Source organism: Pongo abelii, chromosome 16 (assembly GCF_028885655.2).
Source record: "Pongo abelii isolate AG06213 chromosome 16, NHGRI_mPonAbe1-v2.0_pri, whole genome shotgun sequence".
Classification (NCBI taxonomy): domain Eukaryota; kingdom Metazoa; phylum Chordata; class Mammalia; order Primates; family Hominidae; genus Pongo; species Pongo abelii.
Window position 1 is genome coordinate 86,155,867 of NC_072001.2, and position 13,086 is coordinate 86,168,952.

The 13,086-nt window shown below is 39.5% G+C and overlaps 1 protein-coding gene across 8 annotated transcripts in view; it reads right to left on the bottom strand.

Annotated features, from left to right (window-relative positions):
* The window catches only part of ADAMTSL3 (ADAMTS like 3), a 388,590-nt gene that overhangs the window by 132,438 nt on the left and 243,066 nt on the right, over window positions 1-13,086 (bottom strand). For 5 of the 8 annotated variants that reach the window (XR_008513716.2, XM_054531729.2, XM_054531733.2 and 2 more), the window contains 2 exons: window positions 12,009-12,092; window positions 11,429-11,513 (listed from right to left, as the gene is read on the bottom strand). Coding sequence is in view for 7 of the 8 variants with exons in the window: in XM_054531729.2 (XP_054387704.1) it covers window positions 11,429-11,513; window positions 12,009-12,092 (169 nt within the window). In the remaining variant the exon portion in view is untranslated. The remainder of the gene's footprint in view (window positions 1-11,428; window positions 11,514-12,008; window positions 12,093-13,086) is intronic. The other 3 variants (XM_024232567.3, XM_024232568.3, XM_063716271.1) reach the window with 1 other exon arrangement.

A 13,086-nucleotide genomic window follows, 5' to 3' on the forward strand; every position in this document is an offset into this window, starting at 1 on the left:
TATGTATAATTTCTCTCCTCTGGAAGCAATTGAAAGTGTCAGGAACTAGAGTGTGTAAAGAGGGAGGTTTTTACTTTATATTTTTAAAAGGTTTGAAGTTTCTAAGCATGTTCATATTTTACCTTATGGTCATTAATTTTTTCTCTCTTTTCTCCTTGGTAATAAAAAACTAAAAATTGGGATTTTGTTTTAATGGGAAGTAGATATTTTCATTCAAATTGGACTTCTATATCTTGGTGATTGAGAATCTCAAGAGGAGATGAGGTAAGAAGGTTCACCTCGGCCAGGCGCGGTGGCTCATGCCGGTAATCCCAGCACTTTGGGAGGCTGAGGCAGGCGAATCACCTGAGGTCAGGAGTTCGAGACTAGCCTGGCCAACATGGTGAAACTCTGTCTCTACTTTAAAAAAAAAAAAAAAAAAAAATTAGCCAGTCATGGTGGTACATGCCTGTAATCCCAGCTACTTGGGAGGCTGAGGCAGGAGAATCGCCTGAACCAAGGAGGTGAAGGTTGCAGTGAGCCAAGATTGTGCCACTGCACTCCAGCCTGGGTAACAGAGTGAGACTCCATCTCAAAAAAACAAAAAGGTTCACCTAAACTCCCAGCAGGGAAAATAATGGTTATACTCAATGTCCTCCTAGTTTTTCTGTATATTTCAAGTTGGTTTTCAATGATCTTCTTAAAAGTCCTCTTAAAAAGTAAATGTTAGTTCCATCCAAAGTAACAAGAAGTGACTTAAAGGTTAAAAAAAAAATAAACCCACAGCAACTAAAAAATAATTACACATAATCCAGCATGATTTCCTTCTATGTATTATTTTTTATTTAAATTAAAGATATTATAGTGTTCATACAATTCTGAATCTTGTCTTCCCTCACCAATTTTTTTTTTTTTAAAGAAAGAAAGGAATACATTCAAAGAGCCATGTCTGCGCAAAACACAACCAGAGGAACAGGCTGTGTTACCTACGTCTTTGCACATGGAAGAACTTAAAAAGAATATCATTTCACCAATGTGCGAGCTTCGAGATGAGACGATAAAACAACAGAGTAAAATGGAAAATGGAAACCAACTCTGAAACATAATAACACTATTGTCACAAGTCTAACAAGTAATTCAGAACTAGGAAAAAACAGAAGAAACATGGCTGAAGATCAAATTAATGACACAGAGGCCAGACTTGGAAGTGAATGCAGTGTTGAGAGAGAGAGAAAGAGAAGCTGCAAAGAAAACTTTTGTAGGGATGGAAATGTTCTGCATCTTGAATGGGACTGGGGTTTGAGGGGTACATACAACTGTCAAAACTCATCAGCAGGCGTGGTGGCTCATGCCTATAATCCCAGCACTTTGGGAGGCCGAGGTGGGTGGATAACCTGAGGTCAGGAGTTCAAGACTAGGCTGGCCAACATGGTGAGATCCTGTCTCTACTAAAAATACAAAAAATTAGCCAGGCATGGTGGTGCATGCCTGTAATCCCAGCTACTCAGGAGGCTGAGGCAGGAGAATCACTTGAACCCAGAAGGCGGAGGTTGCAGTGAGCTGAGATCACACCACTGCACTCCAGCCTGGGCAACAGAGTGAGACTCCACCTCAAAAAAAGAAAGAAAAAAAAAAACACTCATTGATGGTGCACTTTAAATAGACACAGTTTATTGTATGTAAACTACGTCTCTATAAAATTGATTTTCTGAAGCACAATTTTAAGGGATTAAGTTAAAGAGAACCTAGGTAATCCAATATTGAAGATAACTGGATTCTTCATGTAGAGATTCCAACGCATGAAACAGAAAAGGTGCTCAGAAATAAAATATGAAAAAAGTGACTGAAACACATCCTGAAAAGGTACACTGTCTTCCAGGAAAAAGTAATAAAAACGATGAATATAAAAACCTAGAATTGTAGGCAGAATAATAGCTCCTCACCCCTGCAAGTACTCCCATGCCCTAATCCCTAGAATGTGTGAATACATTACCATACACAGCAAAAGGGAATTTACAGGTGTGACCTCGAGATGGGAAGATAATCCCAGGTTACTTTGGTGGGCTTAATCTAATCACAGACATCCATAAAAACAAGGATATCACTCTGGCTGGAGTCAGAAATGTAAGTAGACTAATAAGCGAGAGGGATTTGAAGTGTAAGAGGAATTTACCCACTGTTGCTGGCTCACAGATGGATGAGACCATAAGCCAAGGAATGCAGGTGGCCTCTAGAAATTGAGAACAATCTCTCAGCCCACAGCCAGCAAGGAAATGAAGATCTCAGTTCTACAAATGCATGGAACTGAATTCTGCCAATTATTCAAATGAGCCTGGAAGCAGACTCTTGCCAAAGAAGACTTCAGACTGACAGACACCTTGATCCTGGCCTACTAGGAACTGGAACAGAGACATTAGCTGAATTTACTGGGCTTCTGACCCACTGAACTGTAGGATAATACATTTGCGTTGTTTTACACCGCAAAGTTTGTGGTCTTAGCAGCTATGGAAAATGAATACACCTGGCTAACAAAACTTTGAGCATGAAGAAAGAATTGTCTAGGTGTTTAGGCACAAAAAGCAAGTCTCCTATAGGAACACAAAGACAGGGGTACCTCAGATGCACACAACATTCAAAACCAGGAAAAGATAGAGCAAGAGTTTTGAGAGAGAGAGAGAATCGGAGTCCTATGAATATTATGTCCAGTAAAACTGTTATTCAAATACAAAGGTAATAATTTTCTGTAAAATAAGAACAATAATATTACCTACCTAATGGGATTGGGTGAGGATTAAATGTAATGATGTCTGAGTTAAAAGCTCAATAAGTACAATAAAATCAAAATAGTAACATCAGACATTCATTGCATTATTATTCCTGTGAGACACTGTCTTCAGTGCTTCAAACAAATTGTATCATTTTCTTATAACAACAACCCTATCAGGAAATATTATTATGCCCACTTTACAGATGAGAAAACTGAGGTACAGAGAAGTAATCAAAGGGTATACAACAGCTGCTAGCATTATTCTACACGGCCTCACCTGTATCAGAGGATACAGAAGCAGTTAAAGATCATCCAAGATGACAGCATATGAATCCAAAGACAATTTGACAATGCTCTTTTAGATAATTTATTTTTCTAATTCCAGAATAAGAAAACAAAACACAAATATCCAACTGCTAAAATCATTCTTCAGCATAAGAGAAGAAGGCAGCATGTATTAGTGAAAGAAAAACATATCTTGGGACACTTAAACACTGTCAGTAGGAAGGTAAATTAGGACAACCTCCATGGAGATTTCTCAAAGACTTAAAAAATAAAACTGCCGTTTGATCCAGCAATTCCACTACTGGCTATTTACTCATAGCAAAATAAATCATTATATCAAAAATATATCTGCATTTGTATGTTTATCAAAGCACTATTCACAACAGTAAAGATACGAAATCAACCTAAGTTCTCACCTACAGATATATAGATAAAGAAAATATAGTCTATATACACAATGGAATACTATTCAGCCATTAAAAAGAATGAAATCTGGCAGGGTGTGGTGGCTCACACCTGTAATCCCAGCACTTTGGGAGGCCAAGGTGGGCAGATCACTTGAGGTCAGGAGTTTGAGACCAGCCTGGCCACATGGTGAAACCCTGTCTCTACTAAAAATACAAAAAAAAATTAGCCAGGTGTGGTGGTGCATGCCTGCAGTTCTAGCTACTAGGGAGGCTGAGGCAGAATTGCTTGAAGCCGGGAGGTGGTGTTGGAGTGAGCTGAGATCACATCACTGCACTCCAGCCTGGGTGACAGAGCGAGACTCTGTCTCAAAGCGAAAAATCAACAACAACAACAACAAAACAATGCCAATTTACTCATTTTAAACCTGGAGAAATCAGCAGAAATGGCACCATTCTAGATGTTTATAATAAAAATTATATAGGTTTGAGTGTGTTAAAAAATGAAATTATAGTAGATAAATCTCCTGCTATTATAGAAAACAAATCAAGTTCATATAGATCATGTAGGAAAACATCAGAAACAAGGAAACATTTAAAATGGAGACCAGAACTATCAGTAATAAAAAATCTATTTAAATGGATTAAACGTTCCTTTTAAAAATAGACTCTCTCTCTCTTTTTTTTTTTTTATTTTTTTTTATTTTTCAGAGACAGGGTCTTGCTCTGTCACCCAGGCTGGAGTGCAGTGGTGTGATCACGGCTCAATGCAGCCTTGAACTGTTGGGCTCAACTAAGTGAGCCTCTCACCTCAGCCTCCCCAATAACTGGGACTACAGGTGCCTGCCACTGCACCCAGCTGGTAATTTTAAAACCCATAGATAATAAAAATAATACAGAATGACTTCAGATATGTAAAAAGTAAAAGAATAAACAAAATGAGATAATAAAAATACAAATGAAAATATAGTGGAAGAGCAAAAAAGCAGGTATAAATATTAGGGAAGAATAAACATAATAGACAAAATTATCGTATTTGAAAATGACACAGCTATGAAAAGTACTAAAATTAACTGAAAATTTTTGGAAAAAACCAAAATAGTTCAATAAAGTAGCCCATAACTCTGAGAGTGTGTGTGTGTGTGTGTGTGTGTGTGTGTTGCACTATATATATAGATACATATACTAAAATTAACAGTTTTCCCAGAATTCAGCCACACTTACTGTTAGCTGCCAGGCACTATGCTAAGCATATTACATGTATTATTTAATATAATTCTCACCATGACCTTATGAATAAGTATCATTATTTTCCTGATTTTACAGATAAGGAAATCTGAGATATAAAATACTCAGGGGATTCTAAGCCTAAAAACCTGAATAAATGGAGAGACCACATGCCCCTGAATGGGAAGACTCAAAATTATAAAGATGTTTATTCTCCCCTAATTAATTTAGAAAAAATGCAGTTCTGAGCCAAACAGCTGAAGCAATTTTTTTTGGGGGAGAAGTTGGAAACAGACAATACAACTCTAAAATTTTATGTAAGGTTAGGTGAGAACAATCAAGAACATTTTTAAAAGGAATAACAATTACACAGTACTTGCACAGTTTAATAGAAAAAAGTATTTAAAAGACACAGTAATTCAAATAATATGGTACTGGCACTGGAGTATTATTTGTACAATGATGTCATTTTAAAACCAAAGTGGGTAGTTTACTCAACAGATAGTGCTAAGGCAGTTGGTTAATTACTTGGAAAAAATTGTTAGATTGAGATTACATACTACATGTGAAAGTAAATTTCCCATGGATCAAAGTTAAGTGCAAAACATGAACCATAAAAAAAATACTACAAAATAACATTAAAAAAAAAGATAATCTCCTGATTTTGATGAACGTATGGGGAAAAAGGCAAGCTGGAGTACTGCTGCTGGCGAGAGAAGCCAGCACTGATTTCTCTCTAAAAGGAAATTTGACAATAGAAATTAAATGCCTGTCCCTGGCCCAGAAATTCCACACCAGAAAATATGTCCAATGAGACAATTAGAGATGTGCAATTTGGAATTCGCTGCAGTTTTATTTATCATTGTGAATAACTGGAAACAAACTGCAGACCACCAGAGGGATCTTTCAAAAATGTAATTGAGATTATGTCACTTCTCTGGTTAAAATCCTTACATAGCTCCCACAGCCTCCTGATAAAGTCGAAGCTCTTTAGTGAACCATGGAAGACCCTCAAGACTTGCTGGCTCCTCCAGCTGCATCGTTGCTGCCATTACTGCTCCCCGGGCCCATGCCCCTGGCCCCTCACCCACCTCAGACCGCCTCAGCAACCTGCGTGGCCTACATGGGCCAGTGAGCCTACACACAAGCCTCTATTCCAAATACCTGACATGCTGCTCTTCTGACATTGTAGGACCATCTATTTCCGGAAACCATCCCTGATCCCGAATAACACCACAATGTAATTATAATGCATTGCAACCTTACAATACCATCATGCAGTCACTCACTTCTCTGTCTACTCCATTAGATAAACCCAAGGATGGGTGAGACTTGAATTCAGGACATCTGACACGAAACTGCAGCTCTTTCTAGTCTTACGTGCCATAGAATCACTGTCCACCACTTAATATCTCCAAAACAATTCCTTTATGTTTCTAAGCCTCTGTTTCCTCAGCCCCAAAATGAAAATAAGAATAGCACCTCCTCAAAGGGTTGTTGTGAGCATTAAACAACTTAATCCACGTAGAACACTCAGAACAAGGTCTGGCACAAAGCACTCCTCAATATTAGTTGTTGTTATCACTGTTGTTGTTAGAAAAACAGATTCCTGAAATGTCACCTAATTTGACTCTAGCAAATACAATCTCCACAAATGGAGAAGTTAAGACAGCAGTGAAGGAAACATACAAGGTGTGCTAACTAAGTCCATCCTATTTCCTTAGTTTTTGTATATGAAAAACGACAGTGAGGGCAACAAGTTTGCTGAAGTGTTAAGAATCCCATAGAAACAAAAGAAGAGGCTCCAGGGAGGAATTTTTAAAACAACCATGAACCAATGAACCATATCAACTGTCAACACATTCCACAGCTGAAAGCTAAGAAGGTCAGTACTGCAGTTCCCTTGGCTTAGATTTATACACTATAATTTTTATTTTCCTATTTTAAAAAAAAGCAAAAAAGCCTTTTGAACATCCGCTCCCTATGTAAATTCAGAGCTCGAGCCACGGTAAACCACAGAGGCAGAAATATTTATCTCCTTCAGGCTGGCTTGGCAGGCTCTACTGGAGGGATGTAAAATACAGCTGCGTTCATCCTCTCCTTCATTGTCAACAAGCAAGCATCCCCAAACCACAAAAGACAGTGGTAATAAAAGGATGCACTGGAAGCTGAGATATGTTGCGGTTTTGTTTGGAAATCGAGGGAATGAATAGAGTCAGAAGTGGTGGCAGGAAACTATAAACTTCACACTAGATGGCCAGGACCAGGCCAGAAACTGCCAGGCAGTGTGAATTATGAAGGAAAATTGCAGAGTGACCACAGAGGGAGAGATGGCGGAAGGTGGGAAGAGGCAGCTGCTTGGGCCAGGGAACAGGTGCTGTCTGCTCAGTCTTCAACACGGGGGAAGAAAGGGTGGTGTCCTTCAGGAGTAAAGAAGCTTTTGGCTTTGCTCTGTGAATACGGAGGAAGAAACCCCTAGCAAAGTCAGGTGGGGCTGACAGAAAAGGCAGGCTTGGAATGAATATGGGGCCTGAACCTCACTGTAGCTTCTATGATATCCTCCTTTTCTTTCTTTCTTTTTTTTTTTTTTTTGATGCGGAGTCTCGCTCTGTCACCCAGGCTAGAGAGCAGTAGCAGGATCTCAGCTCACTGCAACCTCTGCCTCCCAAGCTCAAGCAATTTTCCTGCCTTAGCCTCCTGAGTAGCTGGAACTACAGGCGTGTGCCACCACACCCGGCTAATTTTTGTATTTTTAATAGAGACAGGGTTTTACCATGTTGGCCAGCCTGGTCTCGAACTCCTGAGTTCAAGTGATACACCCACCTCAGCCTCCCAAAGGGCTGGGATTACAAGCGTGAGCCACTGTGCCCGGCTGATATCCCCCTTTTCTAATTCAATAAAGTAAACAGTATTTTCTGAACTTTAAAAGGACCTTAGGGACTATCTGATCCAGTGGTTCCCAAACTTGGATATGCCCACTCCCCTGCCAAAGTTACCTGGGTGTTTGTTTAAAATGCTGGTGAATGAAAGAGAGACAGAAAGTAGAATAGAGGTTACTAGAGTCTAGTGGGAGGGAGTAGGGAGTTATTGCTAAAGGTGAACAGAGCTTATGTTGGGGGTGATGAGAAAATTCGAGAGATGGGAGGTGGTGATGGGTGCACAACAATATGAATGTGCTTAATGCCACTGAACTGTACACTTTAAAATGGTTAAAATGGTAAGTTTTGTGTTGTGTATCTCTCACCACGATAAAAAAAAAGATCTGGCAGCCGAAAGAAAAAGAAAATGTTGGTGATGGAGCCCCACTCCCACTGTATCTGACTCAGTGGGGCCCAGAAATCACCACATTTTAAAAAGCACCACGGGTGATTCTCATAGAAGTATTGAGGATAGCATTTCAAAAATGGTATTTTGATTACTTTTTTAAAGACTTCTTTTTGAGATACATAATTATGAATGAAATGCTGTGCTGTCTGTGTTTGCTTCAAAAACAATCAGCGGGTAGTGGCAGTGGTGATGGTTTCGATGAAATAGGAGTGGCCCTGGGTTGATAATTGTTGATACTGGGTTATGAACATGACATGGGGGTTCATTACACTGTTTTCTCCTCTTTTACATAGGTTTGCAATTTCCTATGATTAAAAAGAAAGTTACAGAAAAAGACTTAACAGGTGGGCCCGCTCCCAATTAAGAGGGGAGTGTGATTAAAGAGGAGGCAAGAGGCAGCTTGCTGTGGGCAAGAAACAGCCCGCAAGTCAGTGTGGCTGGAGCATCCCACTCAAGGCAAAGAAAAGAAGGTGGCCAGACATGAGGCTGGGGACCAGAAAAAGTAATACCTTGCCAAGTCCCGTTGGGCATACAAACCCACATAAATCTTTGAGTGATGGGGAGACATTTAGATATTCTGAACATTGCAAAGAAAGAATTAGACTTGGCCAGGTGCGGTGGCTCACACCTGTAATCCCAGCACTTTGTGGGGCCGAGGCGGGTGGATCACGAGCTCAGGAGATTGAGACCATCCTGGCTAACATGGTGAAAACCCGTCTCTACTAAAAATACAAAAAATTAGCCTGACGTGGTGGCACATGCCTGTAATCCCAGCTACTCAGGAGGCTGAGGCAGGAGAATCGCTTGAACCCGGAAGGCAGAGGTTGCAGTGAGCTGAGATCACACCACTGCACTCCAGCCTGGGCAACAGAGTGAGACTCTGTTTCAAAAAAACGAAAAGAATTAGACTTGTGCCCTACCTAGAAAGACTACTCTGGTGGCTGTGTTGTGTAGGGGTGGATTTGAGGGAAGCAATTCAGGAGCAAATTAGAAAGCTGTTGTAGGTGTCCTGGGAACTGATTTCAGGACCTGTACAAGGATGGTAGTTTGGATGGAAAGGAGGAGCTGGAACCAAGAAAGATTTTAGTAAATATAGTTGGCATGACTCAGTGGCTAATTACACATCAGAGAAGAATTAAAAGGAGCCAAGAATCCACGCTTCTAGTTTGGGGAACTGGACGGACTGCAATCCTATTAACCAAAAGAGGACATACAGAAGCATTATCAACTGTCATCTAACTGTGTTTTGAAAACAAAAGATCTTGGTAGGACCCATCATTCTAGACAGAGGACTCTGTGACCTTCTTTCTGTGACAACTACACACTCTCTCTCAAGTGCCTCAAACCCTTTTCTTTCTATAGACTCCTTCCCTTACAGGATTGTAGGTGATCAGAGATGTGAGAAGGTTCCAGCAGCATTTAGCCTAATGCCTTCCTTGTACAGTTGGAAGGTCTACAGATACTAACTGACTTGTGCAAAACCATATCTTTTTAATTTAAGATTGCCCTAACTTCAAAATGAAAAACAATAAACACATACATATACACTTTTCCATCAGTTTGACTATCAATCTTTGCTCCTTCTTTAGTACTTAAATACCCATTGCTCCATTTTCTTCTTTTTTGGAAATTTATTTCTGAAATATCCACAATGTTTTATTCTCTATCCTTTGAATGTTACTACTCTAAAATTCACTGAAAAAGCCTTTCTTGTTAATCAAAGCAGCCTTTTCTTTTTCCTCATGGATTTTCCTTGTCTTTCTGTGAGATTTGAATCCATTTGCTGCTTGCCTCCTTGCCTCCTTAAACTCCTCCCTCCTTTGGTCTCTGGAATAATAAGCTTTCCTGGGTCTTACTCCTCCCTCTCTTCACTACTTTACTCCCTCACCATCTTCCTCTTTTGATTCCCCCTCTTCCTCTAAATCTCCAAGCTTCTGTCAGGAGCCCAACACTCTTCTCTTTTTACTCAAATACTGTGAAGCCATTCACCCTCACATGGTCCACAGTTTCTTCTGTGGTCATAGCCAGCACTGACAGTGGTCCACGTGGAGAAGTCTGTGCCTGTCATGAGTGTGATGTGCCAGTTATGTTGGCCCACATCACTTTGCCACATGTGCCTTCTCAAAGAGAAGTAACCCACACTGCCCTGGGGCTCACCACTGGGCTGGACCACAGTTAAAAGGGAGATTGACAAATGAGAGTGGGTTCTGAAAAGCACAGGAGGTTGGGAAGGGATCTAAAAACAACAGTGCATGAAGACTGCTGAAAAGGCTAAGAATGATGAACTTGGGAAAGACAAAGCTCTCGGGATCCATGGCAGCTTTCTTCATATTTGTGAAAACTTGTCACATGGGATGGGGCATAGATGGATTTTTTTTTCTGCTTCAGAGAACACAAATTAGGAGATCTATTCCATCTCATCAGAAGAAAAAGATCTTGCAAATAACTTGGGTTGCTCAACACAAGAATGAGGTGTCTCTTAATGCAGTGAACTCTGCCCATTGCTGAAGGTGTTGAAGAAGAAATGCCTGCTCCGAGAGGGAAAGTGGCCAGATTACTGCTGAGACCCCTTTTCCTCTGATGCTCTGGGAATTGCTCTCTTCATAGATAGCCTGTCAGCACCAAAGACTTAACATGTTTGACATGGAATCAGCTGTTCTGTTCAATTACTCAAGTCTATCAACGGTACTGTTGTTCTTACAGATTCCTGGACTAGAAATCTCAGAGCACCTTTGATTTCTTGCTCTCTTTTTGTCCCTATATAACTGCCTCCAGAATGCTTCTTTGATTTCCTCTTGAATCTTAATTTCCACTGGCACTGTTACAATCCAGATCCATCAAATCACATGCAGATGGTAGCCATTGGATTTTTGAGTTGGAATGAACCCTGGAGAAATCAAGCCCAACCTGCTCCTTTTATAGGTAAGGAGAATAAGACACAGAAAAATTAGACTTGTCTAAGGTCATGTAGTTAGCAGGGGTGGTTCTAAGCTCCAATACTCTTAGTACCTTGTTCCTTCCATTTCCCTGTGATCACTCAGGCGACTAATGCATTTCAACTTAATTGATTTTATAGAGATTGACCATGACTTACCCATGGAATGATTGGTTTATTTGTATGATACTATGATGGTTCATGGTCAAATCACATGCGTTAAAACCTAGAAATTATCCCCAATCTCTTAAGTGTAGCAGACCACTGGATCTGCTTTGAGTTAAGTAACACTGTTCTTTTCTGTGCTTCTCAGAGAAACTGCCAAAGGAGGACTGCTGAATTGTGAAATAAAGAAAAATTCTAGCCAGCTAAGCTCTCTAGAGTCTGTAAATCCAGGTCATTTGGATATTAAATGTATCACTGTACTCCAATGAGTACAAAAATTACATATATCATGTTAACTGGCTGTGCCCTGATTATTCCCACAAAAGGTCCTGGACTCACGTTGGTTCTTCTGTTGCTATTCTGGTCTCTTCTAGTTCTTGTGCTTGTTTCAGCCAAGGCAATTTCGCTTCCACTGGACTTTTTTCTAAGAAAGAGAGAACATAAACAATGAGCCTAATTACTATTAATCATTAAGGAGTTGGATAGGTGATCATATTGGCTGAAGATTTCATTTATAAAGAAGTCATGTTTTTCAAATGCAAGTTGAGTTCCTTAGTACAATACATTAGGTGGCTGCTGGAATGAATTAAACATTTCTGCTGTATTTTTAAAAAATTAATACATCATTAAAATGCAACCAAAATGATCATGTGATACAGTTGAATATGCTGTCAAAGTTAACATAAAAATGCCTTTTATAAATCAATACCAATTTCTGTTGTTCATACATTGAAGCTCTTACTTCAACCATATCAGCTTGCTATCTTTGGTCACATTTTATTTTTGCCCATGGAATGCAAAAATTAATAGAGAAAGGCAAATAACATGAAAGTTAAGAAAGTTGGGGGTGATGAAAGAGTCTGTGTTATAGTTTACTCAAACTTTTACTGTTGTTGTAGTTGTTGAGGGAGATGATTACCAATTACATCTGACATGGAAGAACAAACTGTTGCCCCTTTCTGTCCTTTGAAGCCTCCTTGATGTGAAGAAAGGAATAATCTATCTATGAAGTGAGAAATAAAAATAACTTTAGGGTGCTTCAAGGAAACTATGGACACTATGAAAGTGGCTATGAAAGTATCATAAATGCAGAAGGAAGGAAAAAAGACTTCACTGATAGAGTTATGTAGTCAATGTTTGTATCAGTCATGGCAACTAGTGATTTTTCTGCAAGACAGACATACTCAAAAATATTTATTGAATGGCTAATTGTGAGGCTATTTGTATGAATAATGAACCCAGAAATAACAAAAGAGAGTTTTACCATCCTCTCTCAAGTACTAAGGATGAGTCCTTCTTACTAATAGTTGGGAATAATATTTTCTCCCATTTCAAGATGGAAGATACTTTTCATGAGGATGGTTAACATTAAAGAACATGGAAATAATTATGTACAGAGAAGATCATATATCAGAGAGATGATGCCAAATCCTCCTATCCCTGGATGCTACCCATTTCTGCTCTTTCATGTGGAACAAATGTGAACTACTGGAGAGATTATAAATGCATCCATAGATCTCCACTGGGAACTGGAAGTTTTCATTCATTCCATGCATTAGTACACATGATAAAGATGACATCATTCCTCCCTCAAAAATCTTACACTCCAGTGGAGAGGTAGCTATAAAGAAGAATGAGAATCTTGGGAAAAGAATAATTTCCTCCTCCTCCTCTACTTCTTCCTCTGTTTCTTGCTCTTCTTTCTCATCCTCCTTCTGCTTTTCCTTCCCCTCCTTTCTTAATCTCCCCCCCGCCATTCTTCTTCTTTTTCTTCAAGGGAGGGACTGTATTTAATTTTTTTATGTCCACCAAGAAATGTTAGTATAAAACTAGATAGATAGGAGCTACTCCATCTGTACTGAATCAACAGGAGCTCAGTTTTCCCTCCAGATGAATAATTCACATATATCTAACTTCTTTATCTGGATGGGAAGGTCTATTGCAATCTGTCAATAAAACAATTTTTATAAGAAAGTAGTAAGTTGAAAGGGAAATGC